At 53.7% G+C, this 21,211-nt stretch overlaps 1 protein-coding gene across 2 annotated transcripts in view; it reads left to right on the forward strand.

The window, feature by feature from the left end:
* Positions 1–19,967, forward strand: part of ARHGEF17 (Rho guanine nucleotide exchange factor 17) — a 61,683-nt gene extending 41,716 nt beyond the window's left edge. For both annotated transcript variants that reach the window (XM_025356617.1, XM_025356616.1), the window contains 19 exons: positions 3,486–3,668; positions 6,185–6,301; positions 6,514–6,606; positions 6,824–7,000; positions 7,350–7,400; positions 7,655–7,764; positions 7,871–7,956; positions 10,480–10,598; positions 10,980–11,193; positions 11,746–11,819; positions 12,690–12,889; positions 13,079–13,380; positions 13,850–14,099; positions 14,391–14,477; positions 14,818–14,885; positions 15,097–15,245; positions 16,038–16,212; positions 16,332–16,601; positions 18,187–19,967. In XM_025356617.1, the coding sequence (XP_025212402.1) occupies positions 3,486–3,668; positions 6,185–6,301; positions 6,514–6,606; positions 6,824–7,000; positions 7,350–7,400; positions 7,655–7,764; positions 7,871–7,956; positions 10,480–10,598; positions 10,980–11,193; positions 11,746–11,819; positions 12,690–12,889; positions 13,079–13,380; positions 13,850–14,099; positions 14,391–14,477; positions 14,818–14,885; positions 15,097–15,245; positions 16,038–16,212; positions 16,332–16,601; positions 18,187–18,383 (2,922 nt within the window). In that variant the 3' untranslated portion in view covers positions 18,384–19,967. The remainder of the gene's footprint in view (positions 1–3,485; positions 3,669–6,184; positions 6,302–6,513; positions 6,607–6,823; positions 7,001–7,349; positions 7,401–7,654; positions 7,765–7,870; positions 7,957–10,479; positions 10,599–10,979; positions 11,194–11,745; positions 11,820–12,689; positions 12,890–13,078; positions 13,381–13,849; positions 14,100–14,390; positions 14,478–14,817; positions 14,886–15,096; positions 15,246–16,037; positions 16,213–16,331; positions 16,602–18,186) is intronic.
* The last annotated feature ends 1,244 nt before the right edge of the window (positions 19,968–21,211 follow it).

Here is a 21,211-nt window from a genome sequence, read left to right on the forward strand (position 1 = left end):
CGCGGAGGCTCACACCTCTAATCCCAGCAGTTTGAGAGGCTGAGGCAAGCAGATCACCTGAGGTCAGGAGTTCAAGACCAGCCTGGCCAACTTGGTGACACCTCATCTCTACTAGAAATACAAAAATCAGCCAGGCATGGTGGCAGGCACCTGTAATCCCAGCTCCTCCGGAGGCTGAGGCAGGAGTATAGCTTGAACCCGGGAGGCGGAGGTTGCAGTGAGCCGAGATCGTGCCACTGTACTCCAGCCTGGGTGACAGAGTGAGACCCTGTCTCAGAAAACAAAACAAAACAAAAAAACAAAAGGTGATGACGGCACCCATGTCTGTTCACAGGCAGGAGGCAGGAGCAGTGGAGAGCTGGGAGCAGACAGGGCCTGGGCGTGTCTTTCTGCCTCCGCCACATCTCCTGGACCCATCCAGGGCTGCACTTGGGAAAGGGTGCAGGACCTGTGGGTGGAGGAAGCTAGAGTGTTGGGTGAGCTAGGTGAAGGTGGACAGGAGGGTGTCACGTGAACCCGAGGACCGTCCCTGGAGGCAGCCCTGGAGTGTAGGAGGAGGACTGAGGTCTGACTCCAGGACAGGAGCATGACTCTAGAGCCAAGCTGCCAGCATTCAAACTTGGCTCCATCTCCTGGCCAGCTGTGTGACCCGGAGCATGTCACGTAACCAGTCTCTGCCTCAGTTTCCTCATCTGTAGAGAGGAGATAGTAATAGACCTGCCTTGAGTGCAGGTAATTAAAGAGACATGTTTATAATTTAGCATACTGCCTGCGGCTCTGCAAGCATGGTAAAAAGTTGCATTTAATCTTTGTATTAATTTTGTGAGGTAGATATTATATTCTTCTTCATATGAAGACTCAGAGAGGTTAAGAAGCTTGCCCAGGGTCATCCATCTAGTGAGTGGTATTAGTTGACATTTACTGAGTGCCCACTATGTGCCAGGCACTGTTCAGAATGCTTTAGAACAGTGAGTTAATTCATACAAATCTGACTATAAACACCATTTTGCAGATGATGCAACTGAGACCCAGAGAAGTAAAGCCGCTTGTCCAAGGTCACAGACTTAGGAAGTGGCACACCCTGGGTTAAAACCCTGTCATTGTGACTCTGGGTCCTCCCTGTCACCCACTAGTCTACCCTACCTGGAACACAGTGGTATTCAAATTGAGACTGGACTCTGTAGTCCCAGTGTTAACTTCCAGCGATCACTGCCCTCACTAATTGATAAGTGTTGTTCCTGCAGGCCAGGTGTTCAAAATGAACGAAGAAGTTAAATAGAAGTTAGGAGCCAGAAGGAGGGAGGATTTGAAACTAGGTCCTAGGGCTATACTCCTTCCTCAGCGTCACCCTCACCCTCTGAGCCTATTTTCAACTCTAACACTTGAAGCTAACAAACACCCCTTTCCCTGACCACCCTGACGAGCCCCCCTCCCCTTGGCACCCTGATCCTACTCCTCTTTTGTGTAGCACTCACTGTCTTCCAGCGTGCTGTGTAGTAATTTACGTATTTATTGTGCTTCTTTCCTGCCTCCCACCATTCACATGTCAGCCCCACAGGGGGTCTGTGCAGTGAGGTGCCCAGTGCTTGCTGGGCGGGCTGAGCATTGGTGAGTGAATGGGGCTTGTGCCAGGTTCCATATTGGGCTCTCAGTCATTGTTCTTTCCTCCTGCTGTGTGCCCACTTCTGTGTGGGTGCCTGGACCCTGAGGTGAGCGGTTTAGCTGCTGCTCCTGCTGCTTGTGGAGCAGCAGGCCCTGACCCAGCCCAGGAGCTGGCTCACCTGTGGGTAGGAGACTGCCTGCCTATCTCCTCACCGTCATCCCGGCCTTTTCAGAATCCCCAGCCAAGAGAGAGGATTCTGTTGAGCTTTACTTTCTCAAACTTGTTTTATAAAACAAGCCAGATTTTAAAAAATGTTTAATATAAATGTTATTGCAACATCACATATGCTTTTTCAAACAACACCCTCCTGTTTCCTCAGCCTGCAGTTACAGCGTAGGGCCAGTAGAGGGCGACCTCTCCACAAGCGCACCGGCCCCTGAGCTGGGCCATTCAAGCTAGGGGAACATCATTGCATGTAGATTTGACGTAAAATAACTGGAGTTTTAGTCACAGACTGGCCAGCAGATCTGAAATCTGTAAAAAAGCATTCGGAGAGTGTCATTAAGAGCCTCCAGTAACTTCCCATGTGGTCTCGTGATCTCCCATGATCCTTCCTGCTTTATCTTCACACCATTGTCGCCTTATTTATTTATTTATTTTGCTGTTCAAGCTGGAGTGCAGTGGCACAATCTCAGCTCACTGCAACCTCCACCTCCCAGGTTCAAGCAATTCTCCTGCCTCAGCCTGCCAAGTAGCTGGGACTACAGGCGCACACCGCTATGCCCAGCTAATTTATTGTATTTTAGTAGAGACGGGGTTTCACTGTGTTGCCCAGGCTGGTGGCAAACTCCTGAGCTCAGGTGATCTGCCCAGCCTCAGTCTCCCAAAGTGCTGGGATTACAGGCTTGAGCCACCGCGACCGGCCACATTTACCGCCTTTTAACTAACTACGAGATTTCCACACATCACCCATTCTGAGACTTGTGGTCTTCACATTTGAATGTCCCTAAATCAGGTTCATTCTATAATTGGTAGCATATCATAATTTAATTGGCAACCAGTTCTTCTTAAATATAAAATAATGGCCAGGTGCAGTAGCTCATGCCTGTAATCCCAGCACTTTGGGAGGCCGATGCAGGTGGATCACTTGAGGTCACGAGTTCGAGACCAGCCTGGCCAACATGGGTGAAACCCTGTCTCTACGAAAAATATAAAAAATTAGCCGAGTGTGGTGGCACACACCTGTGATCCCAGCTACTCAGAAGGCTGAGGCAGGATAATCACTTGAACCCGGGAGGTGGAGGTTGCAGTGAGTTGAGATCACACCACTGCACTCCAGGCTGGGTGACAGAGCAAGACTCTGCCATAAAATAAAATAAAATATTTTTTAGATTTGATGAAATATGATATTTTTTTAAAATCTTTTTTCAAAACTTTGTGTGTTTCATCAGACTAGATCCTAAGCTCTATCAGGACAGAGATTGTGGTCTTTCTTATTCACTGCTGTCTCCTAATTCTTAGAGCAGTGGCTGGTATGTAGTAAGTGCTCAGTAAATCTTTGCCGAGTTAGTGGTGGGAGGTCTTTCAAGGAGCCCCATCTTGCTTTCCTTATCCCAAGCTCTATTTGTTCACGCATTAAACAAACCTCTCCTGAGCATCCTTGCTCCCATTTTGTGCCAGGCCCTGGGCTCAGCAATGAGGGCATGAGCTTAGGTCTTCCCATCTCCCTCCTGGAGCTCTTGGTCTCAAGAGAAAGATGTGGAAGGCAGGGTGTTGAGCTGCAGGCCCGGGTGATTCTGTGTGCACTCACACAGGGGTCCCGTGTAGGTGGGGTAGGGCGGCATCTCTGAGGGAGTGTGCACCAACCCTGTGGGTCCTTCAGGGCTACATGCAGCCGCTGAAGCAGCCAGAGAACTCTGTGCTCTGTGACCCTGCACTGGTGGACGAAATCTTCGACCAGATCCCCGAGCTCCTGGAGCACCACGAGCAATTTCTGGAGCAGGTTCGGCACTGCGTGCACACCTGGCATGCCCAGCAGAAGGTGGGAGCCCTGCTCGTCCAGTCGGTGAGTGGCCCCGCTGCTGCCAGCTCCCACAAGCACAGGCCCTCCTGGAAGGGGCTGGATGTGGCCATGGATCCCCATCCCCGCCCACCCCACCTGGATGCTGACTCTGGTCCCAGATCTGACCACAGAACGTGGCTAGACATTGGCACTTACCCCAGCCCCTGGGTGGACTGAACTTGGACACTCCCCTACCCCAGAGCTTGGCCAGACTCTGGTACGGACTCCGACCCCAGCCAGACACTGACTCTGATCCTGGACCCTACCCTGCCCCTGGCTGGCACTGACGTGACTCTAGTTCTGACCCCAAGCTGGTGCTGACGCTGACCCAGACCTCAGATGGATGCTGGTACTGACCTCCACCCTATCTTTACTGGAACCAAAATAACTGTCCTGGCCCTGACCCTGGACTTGGGCTGGATGTTGATGCTGGCTGAGTCTTGACTTTTTCTCCATCAGATATTTTCATCATAATAGCATACCTGTCTGCTGGGCATTGATCTAAATGTGTTGTATCTATCAACAGCCCTAGTAGGAGAGTGCAGTGGTTACCCTGATTCTAAAGTTGGTGACTGAGACATGGAGAGATTGGTAACCTGATGAAAGTTACAGTTAGGAAGTGGTGGAGGACTCAACTCCAGAAAGCCCGGTTCCAGTGCCCTGGCTTCCCCTACCCCATACTGCCTCACCACAGGCCAGATCTCCACTGTACACTTGTCAAGCTCCCACAATAGTGAGTGAGAACTTAGAAAAGGTATTGACTTCAGAATTCAAAAAGAACATCAAAAGCAAAACCAATAAGCATTTAATTAAATGCCTGTAAAACATAGCATGCCATTTTCATTCATTGTTAAATTTAGTATTTATAAGAATTTAATTACATTTGAAAAACTTCCAGTTCCATTTTATTTTGCCAGAATTCTCAAGAATACACCATGACTGATAAATCATAGCCAAATGCAAACTAAATGGTTTCTCAGAGCCACATAATTTCAAAAGCAAAATTGTAAAAATTCTTCCAGAAATTTTACAAGTGAAAAATTATATCTATTTCTGTGGGATATATGTTTCAGTATATTTGCTATGCTGTGGGATGGGACCTTGAACCATCTTAGAATGTCCTTGCTGACCAGGAAACTGATGGGACCAGACAGGGGTGATGGGGTCCCAGCTTGGATTGAGTGCTGATGTCTCCAGCCCATCGTCACCCTCAGTGTCAGTAAGCTCAGCCCCCTGCCTAGACCTTGATGCTGACCATGGACTACGGCAAAGCCCTGGACCCCCAGGGAGGGGTCAGCACAGGATGCTATGTTCCAGGGTGGGGGTGGTTGGTGAGGGCTGTCTTCCTCCCTTTGCTGCTTCACGCCCTGCCCTGTTCTGTCCAGAGGCAGGAGCAGTTGGCACCTTAGAGGGACAGGACTCTGGGTGGGCGCAGTGGCTCACGCTTGTAATCCCAGCACTTTGGGAGGCCGAGGCGGGCGGATCACGAGGTCAGGAGTTTGAGACCAGCCTGACCAACATGGTGAAACCCCATCTCTACTAAAAATACAAAAATTAGCCGGGAGTGGTGGCGCATGCCTGTAATCCCGGCTACTCTGGAGGCGAGGCAGGAGAATCGTTTGAACCTGGGAGGCGGAGGTTGCAGTGAGCTGAGATCATGCCATTGCACACTCCAGCCTAGGCGACAGAGTGAGACTCCGTCTCAAAAAAAAAAAAAAAAAAAAAGAGAGAGAGACAGGACTCTGAGGTGTACACAAACATCACTAATGTGGTCACGTAGCTTGAGACAGGAACCCAGGTGTCCTGGTTCCCAGACAAGGCTTCTTACCAATAACCTCCATATTGAGTCTGCCATCAGCATCAAGCAGGTATTAGCCACCAGCTGTATGCCCTGAGCTGGGCTTTACTGTCGGTGGAATGGGAGCACTTTTCATGGAGAGGGAGAACTTGTCCTAGGAGATCAGGAGAAGCCAGAGGCCAACTGGAGTATCAGGCAGAGCTCGTCAGGGAAAGGAGTACTTCCAAGAGGAGGCAGAACTGGAGCACAGCCCTGAGGCGGGGCGAGATTTGGATGAAGAAGGGCATTCCTGGGGCGGGTGGCAGGGATCTGCATAAGCAAAGGCCAAATGACTAGAATGAGTCTGTGTCACTCAGAGAACAGGGAAAGGGAGACCTGCCTGACTGGACTTCGTGAGGTTGGAGATCTAGGGATGGAAATGCCTAGTTGGAAGTGAGAGAACCAGGTCTGAGCTCACATGATACGTTCAGGTCTACATATGTGCATACATGAACAGTCACACCCAGATAATATGCGCACTCATATATCCATGTGTACACATGCACTTACGCCTAAACACGACCACACTTAGAGCCACAAGACACATGCCTGATCCCTTAGAGATTGTATCATTTCTAGTTGGAGGGAAAAGATGGCGACTCATGAATCAGTGAAAACTAGGACAGGGTGAGGTGGGGTGAGGGATACCTTGAGGGTCCCCAACCTGCCTCCTCCTCCACAGTTCTCCAAGGATGTCCTAGTAAACATCTATTCCGCCTATATTGATAACTTCCTCAATGCAAAGGATGCTGTGCGTGTGGCCAAGGAGGCGAGGCCTGCCTTTCTCAAGTTCCTAGAGGTACTGTGGGCTAGGGCAGGGGGATGGAGGTGACCCTCACTTTGGGCCAGCTTTGAGGGTCCCAGGAGCTCCCAGCATGGGCACCATAGCCCCAGCCAGTGGGCCAGCCTCTGCTCTCAGGGGGAGCTGGATGGGCCTTGCTGGGGACCTGTCCCTGGACATAGTCTCCCTGGCATGTCATTCCTCACACGGTGCCCATCCATGGGTTTCAGCAAAGCATGCGTGAGAACAAGGAGAAGCAGGCGCTGTCTGACCTCATGATCAAGCCTGTGCAGCGGATCCCACGCTACGAGCTTCTGGTGAAGGTGGGCATGGAGCTGGGTGGGCAAGTAGGCAAGGCCTGGAAGCATGGGGGGATACAAGGAGGTCTAAGGCCCCTGCCTCTTTGAGCCTAACATCAGGGTCCCTAGGGGTCAGGTAGGAAAGTCCTCTTTGGTGTCTACCCATAGTCCCTCCTGCTCCAGTAGTCTGGGGCCCCAGGGGTAGCTAAGCAGTCAGGTCTGGTCCCCATTCCCACCCCAGGACCTCCTGAAGCATACACCTGAGGACCACCCAGACCATCCACTCCTGCTGGAGGCACAGCGGAACATCAAGCAGGTGGCTGAGCGTATCAACAAGGGTGTGCGGAGTGCTGAGGAGGCAGAGCGGCATGCCCGCGTGCTGCAGGAGATAGAGGCTCACATCGAGGGCATGGAGGATGTGCGTGCACCCTGCCCCGCCCCACCCCACCCACATCTGTGTCCACTCGGCCTCTGTGTGCATCTGTGGCCACCTGGAATCATGGCTGCATCCATGTCCAGAACCACAGTGTGTTTGCATCCATGTCTGCCAGCCTCTGGCCACACGTCTCCACCTGTCTGTGTTCTTCCACGTCTGTCTCTGACCTTGGGTCCCATGACCTGGCAGTACAAGGGTGTTGGGAGGGTGGGCAGCATGCTGCTTCCATTGGCTTAGCCCATGGGGTGGGGCCGAGGGATCACTGGGATTTGTGGAGGGGATAGGGATTAATAACTGGCCTTCGAGATACCTTGTCCCTGCTGTCCCACAGCTCCAGGCCCCTCTGCGGCGGTTCCTGAGACAGGAGATGGTCATTGAAGTGGTAAGAAGTGTCCCAGTGTCTGCCCAGCTGTCCCCACCTCCTCACTTTCTCCTCTCACCCTCTATCTGCAGGTCTCCCTGGTCTTTCACCCTGAGGGAGCCCTGGTTGAGTCCCCACTCTGCTCTGACTCTCTGGGCAGCTGGGGAAGAGCCCTCACCCTCCGTGGGTCTCAGTGTCCCCTTGGGCACTATGGGCAGGTGGGTGGGCTTCTGGATTGTGTCCACCCAGCCTAAATTCTGCCTTGGGCTCCACAGAAGGCAATCAGTGGCAAGAAGGACCGGTCTCTCTTCCTGTTCACGGACCTCATCGTCTGCACCACTCTGAAGCGAAAGTCAGGCTCCCTGCGGCGCAGCTCCATGAGCCTGTGAGTGGCTGGGGCGGGGTTTGGGTGGTGCCAGCAGGGGAGCAGTTGTCCCTCTCTGAGCCCCACTCCCCGACCCTGGCCAGAGTGCCCCATTGGCTCCCCACAGGTACACGGCAGCCAGTGTCATTGACACAGCCAGCAAGTACAAGATGCTGTGGAAGCTGCCGCTGGAAGACACAGACATCATCAAAGGTGGGTTTGATGCTAGGGGTTCTGGGTGTTGGGGTCTTCCTCTGAGAAGCTTTCCTGGAGGGTCTGAGCTCCAGCCAGTCTGGCTGCTTGTCCAGCTGGTTTTCCACTTTTGGGCCTCACTTTCTCATCCAGTGCAAGGGGGCTGGCATGAAGGACCCAGTTGGCACCCATGGAGCCAGACAATCTGTCCATGCACACCGCCCTCCAACTGGGCAGGGACCTAGGCTGGCAGTGGGAGCTGGGTGGGGGTGGTGCACAGAGAGCAGCATCACTGTAATTAGCCATTGATTCATCTGTGCAAAATCATTTGAGCGCCTAATATTAGATGATGTTGCACTGTCTGGTTCAGCGGTTTCACACACAGGGAACAGACACTCGCTTGAGTTACTGCAAGCAAAGGGTCGATTGGAGCCATCCATGTTGTTTGGGGCTGAGAGTGTTGAGAGCTGAGGCAACTTCCAGGAGCCGCTCCTCCTGTGGCGTCTGTCTTTCTTCCCTTCTTGCTGAGTCGACCCTGTTCTCACTGCTTTTAGCTTTCTGTTTCCTCATAACTCCTGTGATCAGACCCAGACTGGCTCCAGGCTTAGCTGGAGGGGAGCTCACCTAGAGCTTGGCCCTTAGGGTAACAGACGGGCTTGCCCGGCCCCTTGGTGAACCCAGGCCTGCCCCACTATGTAGGAGTACCACCTGATTATTACTCTAATTGGTCCAAGTCAATAGAATGACCACCTTTAAGTTAGGTGCCCACTCCTGGTCCAGTCAGCTGTGAGCAAGAATGGGGCAGGGTCATATAGAAGAAAACACGGCTGCCCAGGTGGTGAGGGTTGGGATGGAACAGTTTCTGTCAAAAGGAGTAGATTGGCTTCGTCTCTTCAGGCTGCTTTAACAAAAATACCGTAGACTGGGCAATTCATAAATAAGAGGAATGTATTGCTCACAGTTCGGGAGGCTGGGAAGGCCAAGATGAGGGTGCCAGCAGAACTGCAAGGGGCCTGTGCCTCACAGAGGGTGCCTTCTATGTGTCCTCACTTGGTGGAAGGGGTGAACAAGCTCCTTCAGGCCCCTTTATCAGGGCACAAATCTCATTTCACAGTGGTTCCCCCCTCATGACCAGGTCACCTCCCAAAGGTCCGTCTCTTTTTTTTTTTTTTTTTTTTGAGACGGAGTCTCACTGTGTTGCCAAGCCGGAGTGCAGTGGCGTGATCTCGGCTTACTGCAACCTCCGCCTCCCAGGTTCAAGCAATTCCCCTGCCTTACCCTCCCGAGTAGCTGGGACTACAGGGGTGCGCCACCATGCCTGGTTAATTTTTTTTTTTTTTTTTTTTGTATTTTAGTAGAGACAGGGTTTCACCACATTGGCCAGGATGGTCTCGATCTCCTGACCTCGTGATCCACCCACCTCGGCCTCCCAAAGTGCTAGGATTACAGGTGTGAGCCACCACGCCCGGCCAGGTCTGCCTCTTAATACCAACACACTCAGGATTCGATTTCAACTTGTGAGTGTTGCGGGGACACAAATATTCAGGTAACAGCAGAGCTGTTCCCAGCCTCGACCTGGCAGGAAAGACCACTGCCATCCACCCGGCACACACTCTTCTTCCCGTAGACGTGGTGAGACAGCCTCCCTGTCCAGCGTGACTCCATCTTACAGTTACAAAGCGTGCCCTCCCCTCCTCAGCAGGCTGCCTCTCACCCCCATGGGGTTCCTGGTCACAGGGCCACTTCGGACAGGACTTACCAGTCTCAGGATCCATGTATTTAGTGCTGTCATGACCCGTCCAGGGACGCCTTACCATTCTGTAACCTGTGGCCCAAATACTAAATTTATATACACCAATAACATACTCTATAAACTAGATCAGAGAAAAACAGGAAAAGAAACTCATTTAGGAAAAAGCAAAAAGAAACTTCTTTTCCCTTGATTTCAAGACACATGTGTCCTGGCCCAAGGGTGGAGGGACAGCTCCACGTATGGACCACTGGTCCACAGTGTGCATCCCAAGCCTTGGGTTGAGGGTGGCAGGGCATCTGCAGGACCAGTCACTTGGCAGTGTTCAGGTATGGGATAGGACCACAGAAATCCAGGGCATCGTGCACTGCCCCCTCCTTTGTGGGGCGATGAGTGTCTTGGTCAGCACATTTGACTGCCTGGGGCTCTGTCTGCTCTGCCCCTGCTCCCATGGCAGGCTGCAGCGCCGCAGCAGTTCCGTGTCAGCGGGAGCCTGCGTATCGCAGAGCCAGCCATCATTTCATACTCCGTGCTCTCCCGGGAATTCTCCGTGGGCCTGACATCCTGCACGACATGGCTCTGAATCAGGCCCAGTCCCCAGCTCACAGGCCTGGGGTTCCTCTGGGAGCTGCCTATTAACTTTTTCCCCAAGAGTTTGGGGTTTCTATGCTCTCGGTTTGTCAGGCCTCTCCCCAGGCCCAGCTGCAGGCTGTGCAGTGAGGGAAGGAGAGTCTGTCCCAGCCTGACCTTGTCTGTCTCTGTATCTGTCCACGGCCTTCCTCTCTCCCCGCTAGGGGCATCCCAAGCCACCAATCGGGAGAACATCCAGAAGGCCATCAGTCGCCTTGATGAAGACCTCACCACCCTGGGCCAAATGAGCAAGCTCTCTGAGAGCCTCGGTTTCCCCCACCAGGTCTGTGCTCTCTACCCAAGGCTGGGGAGCCAGGGGGTGGGAGGCTTCTGACCCTATCTCAGAGATAGACAGCCCTGACATTTGCCTGGGAGAAGAGACGTTCCTTTCCCTCATCTGAAGGCAAAAATTGCAGCCTCCCTGCATATGGGGGAAGTAACATGTTCCAGGTCTGAGGGTGGAGACGTAGCTGCATCCCCATCCGAGGGTGACAGAGGGCCCATCCCCCATCTGTCAAAGGAATCCAGGCCACCTCTTGGTCTGAGGGAGGAGACAATCCCACTTGCTGTCTGAGGAGAGAGGCAGGTCTCCAAACATTCTCAAGGGCAGGCGCAGGCTGTGGTGAGATGCTGGGGCCTGAAGCCTGGGCCCTCTTCCCCACAGAGCCTGGACGATGCACTGCGGGACCTCTCAGCTGCCATGCACCGGGACCTGTCAGAGAAGCAGGCACTGTGCTACGCGCTTTCCTTCCCGCCAACCAAGCTGGAGCTGTGCACCACTCGGCCCGAGGGCACCGACTCCTACATCTTTGAGTTCCCTCACCCTGATGCCCGCCTTGGTTTTGAACAGGCCTTTGATGAGGCCAAGAGGAAGCTGGGTAAGCCAAGGCACATGCTGGTCCTCTCCTCCTAGAGCCTCCAGGAAGGAGGCCAGAAGCATTTCACAGCTGTCTGTGACTTCAGGAGCCAGAACCACAGTGCCCTGTGCTCCAGCTCCACCTGGTGGGGAGGGGGGCTTCTGCAGTGAAACATCAGACTAAATAATAGCTGTGGCCTCCCTGACAGGGGGGGGATTCCATGGATAGGGTCTCACTGTCTGCTGGACCTGCCCCATAGTGGGCACCGATAGCCAGGACCCTCCATACCCTCCCTACACATACTCTGAGCAGGGCTAGATCAGGGAAAGCTATTGATCATGGTTCATGGCTTAGAAGATCCATAGAAACCTCTGGGTCTAACCCCAAGACAATACACATGGGAAAAGATTGAGGCCAGGAGCGACTGCCTTATTCTAGTGTGGCTTGGATCAGGCCTCCCCCTAGAGAGACCCTGAGGGGCAGGGGAGGAAGGGGAATGGGGCAGGGGCAGGACCAGGGTGAGATGGATGCTGTGCTAAGCAGGGTCTGTCTGTCCATCCATCTCCACTGCAGCATCCAGCAAAAGCTGTCTAGACCCTGAGTTCCTGAAGGCCATCCCCATCATGAAAACCCGCAGTGGCATGCAGGTATGTCTGCATCTGGGTCACGTGGGTGCACGTTTTCAAAGCCAGCAGGTTTTCATGAATTTTTATTTTGTGTATGACATTGTGTACATACCTTGAACATTACTATTGCTCCTTATGTCTTGGAAAATTCAGCTCTCTGTATGTGTGTGGGTGCTATATATGTATTACATGTATACATGTATATGGGTATGCTTCGTGCATATGAACAAAGGCTATATAAATGACGGGAAGTTGCTTCATTTATGTGCTTGTATGAGGTTGCATACATATGTACAGAGGTTACCAGCATCACATTTTTTCTATGCATGTATCCATGATTATATCCAGGGATATGTGTGTGTACATGTAGGCATGATGCCCGTATCCCATAGGCATGAGTACATTTGATGTGTAGAGGGTCACATGGGCAAGGCACAGTGGCTTATGTCTGTAATTCCAGTACTTTGTGAGGCCAAGTTAGGAGGATCACATGAACCCAAAAGTTCAAGACCAGGCTATGCAAGACCCTATCTCTACAAAAAATTTAAAAGTTATCCACGTTTAGTGGCGCGCCCCTGTGGTCCCAGTTACTCAGGAGGCTGAGGTGGGAGGATTGCTTGCGCCCTGGAGGTCAAAGCTGCAGTGAGTCATGAACCTACCACTGCACTCCAGCCTGGGAGACAGAGCAGAAACCAAAAACCTATTGCAAAAAAAAAAAAAAAGGGTCCTGTGCCACGTGTATGTGTACGCGTGTGTAGAGGGGTGTATAGCGCATCCATACACACCCATGCAGGCCTGCCTCCCTCCATTCTGCCCGGGTTTCCCAGGAGTGGGGAATGCTGGCAGCAGTTCTGCCATTCACCTTCTCCTGTCCATTGGCGCCTCCTGCAGTTCTCCTGCGCGGCTCCCACCCTGAACAGCTGCCCGGAGCCCTCGCCTGAAGTGTGGGTCTGCAACAGCGACGGCTACGTGGGCCAGGTGTGCCTGCTGAGCCTGCGCGCCGAGCCGGACGTGGAGGCCTGCATCGCCGTCTGTTCCGCCCGCATCCTCTGCATCGGGGCGGTGCCCGGGCTGCAGCGTCGCTGCCACCGGTGAGGCCTGGGCTGCGGGATCGGCTGCACCGCGGGCCTGGGAGACCCAACCCCTGTCCCAGCACACGCTGAGGTCGCCCCGGCGTGGTTGTGGGCGGGGCCTGGCGAGTGTGGGCGGGGTTGGTGGGCGTGCCCGCTAGCGGGGCCCTGTCTGGCTCGGAGCTGCTCTCATACTCTCTTTTCTCGCAGGGAGCCTCCTCCGTCGCTGAGGAGTCCTTCAGAGACGGCACCGGAGCCCGCCGGGCCGGAGCTGGACGTCGAGGCCGCCGCGGACGAGGAAGCCGCGACGCTCGCGGAGCCTGGGCCACAGCCCTGCCTTCACATCTCCATTGCAGGCTCGGGCTTGGAGATGACGCCGGGCCTCGCCGAGGGTGACCCCCGCCCAGAGCTGGTGCCCTTTGACAGTGACTCTGACGATGAGTCTTCGCCCAGCCCCTCGGGGACGCTGCAGAGCCAGGCCAGCCGGTCCACCATCTCCTCCAGCTTTGGCAGTGAGCTTTGGCTATCTCCTCCAACTTGGCGCTGGCAGGCAGGGTGGACTGCTCAGAGAAGGGGGCGAGGAGGGATCAGTGTAGGGCAAAGGCATGGCGTCAGACCTCAGGATGTTAGCACACAGAGCAATGAGGGCAGGGGATGTGATACCGAGGATCCAGAGGACAGTGGGACAGTCAGGCAGGATCATGAAGACCCTGGAGCACTCAGCTAAGGAAGATGGGGTGGGGACCCACAGTGTGGCCACTGGGTCCAAGGGGGCCAGACGAGATCAAAGATTCTGTAGTGCTGAGCTGTCGGTGAGCAGAGCAGCAGGCTGGAGCAGATGCAGAGGTCTCGAGGATGGGGAGGAACATCTTCGAGAGGCCCTCTGGAGGGGCATGGCCAGGAGGGATGCATGGCCTAGAAAGATACCAGGTCCCAAGCCTGGCAGAGGGGGATGGAGCCAGAGACCTTTGTCTCCCTCAGATGAGGAGACCCCGAGTTCCAAGGAGGCCACAGCAGAGACCACCAGCTCAGAGGAGGAGCAGGAGCCAGGCTTCCTGCCACTGTCTGGCTCCTTTGGGCCTGGCGGTCCCTGCAGCACCAGCCCAATGGATGGGAGAGCCCTTCGCCGCTCCAGCCGCGGCTCCTTCACCCGGGGCAGCCTTGAGGACCTGCTGAGTGTTGACCCTGAGGCCTACCAGAGCTCCGTGTGGCTGGGCACTGAGGATGGCTGGTAGGGACAGGGGAGGGACTAGGGATACAGTGCCAGAACTCTGAGCTCCTTGCTCTGGAAATCATGTGGTCCCCTGGAGCTGAGGCAGGAGGGCTTTGGGTCACACCTCAGGGGTACTGCTAACCAGGGATGTCGGTGGGTCTGACAATCCCAGGGAGGCTGTGGGACCTCTGTACCTCGGGCAGGCACCCGGCATTGAAGACATGGTGCTGTGGGCAAAGAGGTGGAGGGATGACTCCAGGGGCTGGTGTGCCCCAAGCATTTGTCCCAGGTGCACACCCCGATCCACAGTGTCCACGTGTACCAGTCCTCCGACAGCATCCGTGACCGCAGGAACAGCATGAAGCTCCAGCACGCAGCCTCTGTGACCTGCATCTTGTAAGGCCCCAGGGTGGCCCTTCCTGTCTAGACTCTTCTCTGCCACACGTGCAGGCCTCCTTCTGTTCACCTGGGCCCCCTGCTCTACTGTCCCTCCTCTCTGTGGAGGCTTTGGAAGCCAGAGGCCTGGCCCCAGGCTAGCTATGCCTCTTACACACTGTGTGAGCTCGGGAAAGTCACTCCCTTTTCTTAGCCTCAGGCAACCCCCACCTGGAGAACAATAGGTGGGAAGAGGTGGCCTCTTGGGAGCCATACCCATTCTATCTGTGGTTCCCCTGGTCCTGGGTAACCCACTTTGGCTGCCTGAACTCCCTTCCTCCTTCCTCTTTTCCCTACCCAGGTATCTGAATAACCAGGTGTTTGTGTCTCTGGCCAATGGAGACCTTGTGGTTTACCAAAGGGAAGCAGGTGAGTATCTGCTCTCCCCCACACCCTGCCCCTATCCCCTTACTGGTGTTGGGGCTGTCTCCTGGAGATATGGCTGTGGGCAACTCCCAGGCCCTCTCTGGGCCTTGGTGTCCTTGGTTATAAAGGGGAATGCTAACATCTCATTTCAGGGGAGACTGAGGCTCAAATTTAGAACTGGAGTGAATTTCCTGTTTTCTTTACCCCACTCCAGGCCATTTCTGGGACCCCCAGAACTTCAAATCAGTGACCTTGGGCGCCCAGGGGAGCCCCATCACCAAGATGGTGTCTGTGGGTGGGCGGCTGTGGTGTGGCTGCCAGAACCGAGTCCTTGTCCTGAGTCCTGACACGCTGCAGCTGGAGGTAGCAGGGGGTGGGGGGGATGGAATTGGTACCGTGGGATGAGCTGGGTCTGTGTGAGAGGGAGACGGAGACCATGGTGGGAGCATAAGCAGCATCCAGCAGAGGGCTAGGGCCTTCCTCTGACCACAGAGTGACGCTGGCCAGTCCCTGTCCTCCTTCGATCCTCATTTCTTCTCTAGCTGATGAGGAATACAGTAAGTGTCCCATATATATTAGGAATCTTACTCATCCTCCTGCCCACTCTATCTCTCAACTCAGGTTTTAGGGTCCTTTGGGGATAGGACAGGAGTACTTCCTGATGTCAACATCCATTAGCATTAGACTCTGGCATTTAGTGCTGCACATGTCACTTGCACACATGTCAGAAGTATCCAGGGGCAACGGGTTCCCTTAATTTCCCTCTCACTTATTCCATTGTTGGCTGGGCAGGAGTCCAAAGCCCTGGGTTCAGGCCCCAGCTCGGTGACTGACTTGCTGTGTGACCTTTCCCTTCCAGGCTTCAGCTTCCCCACCTGTCCAGGGGGAGGCCAGTGACTGATTTTAAAATCCTTTAAGCATTGAAGTTCTCTGATCCTTAAATCACTCAAGTTTAATGGGGAAAGAGCACCTCCATTGTAATTCCTGAGAATTAAGTTGGGAGGCGCTGGTGAAACCAAGCTTTGAAAGGTTAATCAGACCAAGGACCAAACGCTAGTGTGAGTTGTAAGGGATGGACACTGGCAAAGCTCCAGGCTAGGGTGGGCCAAGGGAGGCAGGCCTGCCAGTGACCCATCTTCTCCCTGCCTTCCCTAGCACACGTTTTACGTGGGTCAGGATTCAAGCCGCAGCGTGGCTTGCATGGTGGACTCCAGCCTGGGTGTGTGGGTGACGTTGAAAGGTAGCGCCCACGTGTGTCTCTACCATCCAGACACCTTTGAGCAGCTGGCAGAAGTAGACGTTACCCCTCCTGTGCACAGGATGCTGGCAGGTACTGAGCTCAAACTACCACAGCACCCTCCTTGGAGCCTTTCTGCCCGATCGTAGAGGAGGCTGAGGCTGAGCCAGGGCCCGAATTTGGCCCCAGCTGTGGTCTGTCTCCCACCCCAGGCTCGGATGCCATCATCCGGCAGCACAAGGCTGCCTGTCTGCGAATCACAGCGCTGCTGGTGTGTGAGGAGCTGCTGTGGGTGGGCACCAGTGCTGGTGTTGTCCTCACCATGCCCACCTCGCCCAGTACTGTCAGCTGCCCACGGGCGCCACTCAGCCCCACAGGCCTTGGCCAGGGACACACCGGCCACGTCCGCTTCTTGGCCACAGTCCAGCTGCCAGATGGCTTCAACCTGCTCTGCCCAACCCCACCACCTGCCCCAGACACAGGTGGGTCAGTGCATCATACCCCAAGCCAGGGATCATGGACGTTTGGTTTAGGACTTCCCACTATCCTGCCAGAAGAGCTTTTGAGAGGGAGGAAAAGTGTCACATAGAGCTGGAGGTGGCATATATGACAGGAAATAGGCCATGGAAGTCCCCAAATGAAATCTAGGATAGTGTGTATGTGTGTGTCTGTGTGTGTGTATTTGTGTGCGCACCTGCATGTGTTGTGTGTATATAAAGGTCTGGCCAGAGAAATGTCATGGGAGGCAGGGAGGGAACTATAACCTAAGAGGTAGAATATGTCACAAATAGAATATGTATATAGGAAATACATCCTGTTGTATATATTTCCTATATACACCAGGAAATAGCACAGGACTAGAAATGATATATAGGGCAGGAAGTGGAATCAGAAAGTGATGCACAGAGCAGGAAATAGAAATAGCAACAGAAAACAACATAGAATGGCACTAGCACAGAAAATGGACTGAGAATTAGAAAGTGAAACAGCAGGCCACCAGGCGCGGTGGCTCACACCTTTGGGAGGACGAGATGGGAGGATTGCTTGAGCCCAGGAGTTCAAGACCAGCCTGGGCAACATGGTGAGACACCATCTCTACAAAAAATACAAAAAACAGCCAGGTGTGGTGGCACACACCTGTGGTTCCAGCTGCTCAGGAGGCTGAGCCCAGGGAAGTCGAGGCTGCAGTCAGCAGAGATTGGGCCACTGCACTCCAGCCTGGGTGACAGAGTGATACCCTGTCTCAAAAAAATAAAAATAAAAATATGGCCAAGCGTGGTGGCTGACACCTGTAATCCCAGCACTTTGAGAAGTTGAAGGGGGTGGATCATCTGAGGTCAGGAGTTCGAGACCAGCCTGGCCAACATGGTGAAACCCCATCTCTACTAAAACTACAAAAACTAGCTGAGTGTGGTGGCGGGCGCCTATAATCCCAGCTACTCGGGAGGCTGAGGCAGTGAGGCAGAGGTTGCAGTGAGCCAAGAGTGTGCCATTACACTCCAACCTGGGCGACAAGAGCGAAATTCCGTCTCAAAAAAAAAGTGAAACATCAGGAAATGAGGTACATCAGGAGGTCACAACCAGAAAAGTTTTGCTTTGGCAGGACAAGAAATGATATTCCCAAGAGGAAGTGGCCATGGAAGTCAGGAAGCAGTAAAGCCTCGGGTCAGGAGTTGTCTGGGTTCGCAGAAGATTTAAGCTACCTGGGAAAGGGCTGTTGGAAGTAGGAGGCTTATTTAATGCAAGGACATTGCATGCAGTAATCAAGAGAGAAGGTGGCGTCTTACAGGGCACTTACATTGTAAAAAGAAAAAAATCAAAAGTGGTGTCACCTTGGGAAGTTATGTCACTCCTGACTAGAGATTACAGATAGGACATAAGAAGTCTGGCTGCCAAGAAGCAGGCATTCTTTCTAAATAACTTCCTAGCTAACAGAAAGTGGGATTCCCCCATAGGAAGTGTGCACATCTTCCTTCCTATCTTCTGGAGTATGGGAATTCAGGCCCCGATGGGACAGTGAAGCCTCCATTCGCCCCCAGGCTGACAGATCCTCCCCTCTGCCCCCAGGCCCCGAGAAGCTGCCGTCACTGGAGCACCGGGACTCCCCTCGGCACCGAGGCCCCGCCTCGGCCAGGCCTAAAATGCTGGTTATCAGTGGAGGTGATGGCTATGAGGACTTCCGACTCAGCAGTGGGGGCGGCAGCAGCAGTGAGACTGTGGGCCGAGACGACAGCACAAACCACCTCCTCCTGTGGAGGGTGTGACCCTGTCTGCTGTGGCCCAGGACTCGCTCGCCCACCTGCCCTCGGCCTGCTTGCCTCTTCCTAGCCCACACGCAGACTTTGACCAGGAGTGTCCGGCCAGGGGCACACGTGTGTCTGCGTGGGCTCTGCCTTGTCTTCACAGAAGCATTCCTGATAGAACACCCACTGACCAGGCAGGCCATGGCTTCTCCCAACCCTCTGGCTGCCTCCGTGCTCCCAGTCATGATCTGGTGGGGGACATGTGGGCTGACCAGGACCTCTGACCCTGGAGCTTCTACCAAAGACACAGCCGGGTCTGGACCCCATGGGGCTGGGGAGGGCCATGTGCAATATTTGGAGGGTTTTCTAGAGGGCAGCAGGAAGGCTGGGGAATTCCCCATGTACAGTATTTATGTTCCTTTTTAGATGTGTACCTTCCCAAGCATTTATTTATGCAGTGACCTGGTGACCTGGGGTGGGGGTGACTTGAGGAAATGACATGAGGAAAAGAAACCTATTCCTGCCCTGGGGACAACCCTGGGACTCTAACCAAGCCTTCCTGGAGAAACCCACGCGCCCCTGAGCCCCATTCCATTCATACAGGCACATGTACGCACACTGCATGTCCAAGGCGCTAAGCATTGCCCGTTGACGTAAACTTTCCAGGGCCCGCCTGATTGGGTTGCCCTCAGTCCTCTAGATCAAGATGCTGACTATTAGGGGGCAGTGATTGCCATCTGGGGACCTGCTAGGCTTTGTCATTTCCCAGTTTGTTGGTGGTGCCTTTAGTGGTTCCCTAATTTGGGAACACTGATGGGGCCTTGGACAGGGCTTTCTCTCAGGTAGGAGAAATGGGCCCGTGATCTCCTCACAGTCGCCCCCAGTCCTTGGCCCTGCTTCCCTGTGTCTCATGCACTGGCACATATGGTCACCTTGGAGGGCAGACCTAGGAGCCCCTCACTCTGACCACTGAATCCATCTCCACACCCCTCCTGCCAAGGGAAGCCCCTTCAGGAAGGACCCCCCAAAGCTGAAGGGCTGAATGTAGCCTCTTCAATAGAGAAGGCTTCCACTTGAGAGCAGCCTCTGCCTGACCCCCTGGAATGCAGGGAGCCACTCTGACCCTCAGCCCCCTCGCTTCTTCAGCTAAAACTCCAAAGGTTTGGTTTCAGATGGGGTTTGTTCTATTTGGTTTTGGTTTTCTTTGGGGTGGGTGGGTCATTGTGTTCTTAGATTATGTTTCTCTTGCTACCAAACAGTCATGTATTAACTCTCTTTGGATGATGAAGTTTAAAGAGTCAATAAATAGAAACACCAGATGACTACATTGGTGGCCACAGTGGCCTCCTGTCAGCAACCTCAGGGCTCAGTCTCCCTGGCCACATGGGCCTTCCGACGTCCACACACTTGAGAAGAAGAGAGGCCTTGGAGACCCAGAAGAGTGCTGGACAGCGAGGTTGCCACGATTTGCTGTGTTACCCTGGGCAGGTGTCTGGGCTGCAGTTTCCTCATCAGGAAAATAAAGGGGTTGTACTAGTCCAGTGCTTTGTAACCAGGGTTACATGGTAGAATCCTTGCAGATGACATGTAGATGTGGAAACATGATACATAAATTATTTACGTATTAATCAAGACCTTCTGAGTCAGTGGGCCTGGACAGAGCTTGGGAATCTGAAGCTCCAGATAAAGAGCCAGGCCTCCCGTTGAGTCTGTCTATAGCTCCTCCAGGAAACAATGTTCTCCAGCAAAGCCTCACAGCTGGAGAACCCTGATGAAGGCCAAGGCCCTGCTCCAACCCTCCGAAGGCTATGGAGCAGGGGTAGAATCCAAGTCTGTCTGATTTCTGGTCTGAAGAGGTCTGTCATTAAATCAGACACAAGAACACATAGGCCCAGCAACATGGGGCCATGCTGTGCAAGGACAAAGAGCCCTCCACACCAGAGTGCACCTGCAGAACTCGTGGCCATCACTAGAAAAGAGTACATCATGCCTCAGCTCTGCCACACGCATGAACATTTCCAGCCTAAATGACTGACTTTTGAGTCAGTCCCTGAAGGGGCATGCAAGCTCATGCTCTGCAAACTGGCAGCACACCTTTCAGGGGTCTGCTGGGTCTTCAACACCACAGGACGGACATGGACCATCTCCCTGCAGCATCATTTTACTGGGGCTATCTGGGGAGGAAGGGATTCTATTATGGATATATTATGGAGTAGGAGGCATCATTCACGTGGAATTTATAACGAAACAAAGCATTAGAAGGAACACAGGCTTTGAAGCTGGACAGACCTTGTTTGAGATCTTAACTTTGCCACTAACTAGCTATGTGCCTTTGGGCAAGTTGTATCCCCTCTGAGCCTCCATTTCCTCACCTGTGAAATGAGGCTAAGGATCCCTTCCCGCATAGGACTGCTGCTTGGCATGCACAGGTCTTTGGATTGCAAGTAAGAGATTCATTGTGCCTGTGAACTAGAAGAGTGCTTATTAGTGAAGACGTGAACTGGCAGCAAGGAGCTGTCGTCACAGGGCATAGTGGTCCAGACATCAGAGCTGCATCTTAGGACATCTGGCCTCTCCACTTGAGTCGCCAGTGCCTCCCACACTGCCAGTCAGTTGCTGTTCCACTGCTTTCCAGCTTCTCCTACCTCAGGGGCTCTGCCTCCTCCACTCAGAGGCCCCTGGGCAGACTTCAGTTTTAGCACAAGATACCCAAGGCCAGATCCTCACCACTTCCCCCACTCAAGGCCTCAGTAAGAATGGGCTTGGCCCAGCCCACTGTTACTTAGAGGGCCACATTCCAGGGCACTGGCCAGCCTGTGGACAGCCCAGACCCCGTCAGCTGTGGGCAG

This window comes from Theropithecus gelada, chromosome 14, assembly GCF_003255815.1.
Source record: "Theropithecus gelada isolate Dixy chromosome 14, Tgel_1.0, whole genome shotgun sequence".
NCBI classification, from domain to species: Eukaryota; Metazoa; Chordata; class Mammalia; order Primates; family Cercopithecidae; genus Theropithecus; species Theropithecus gelada.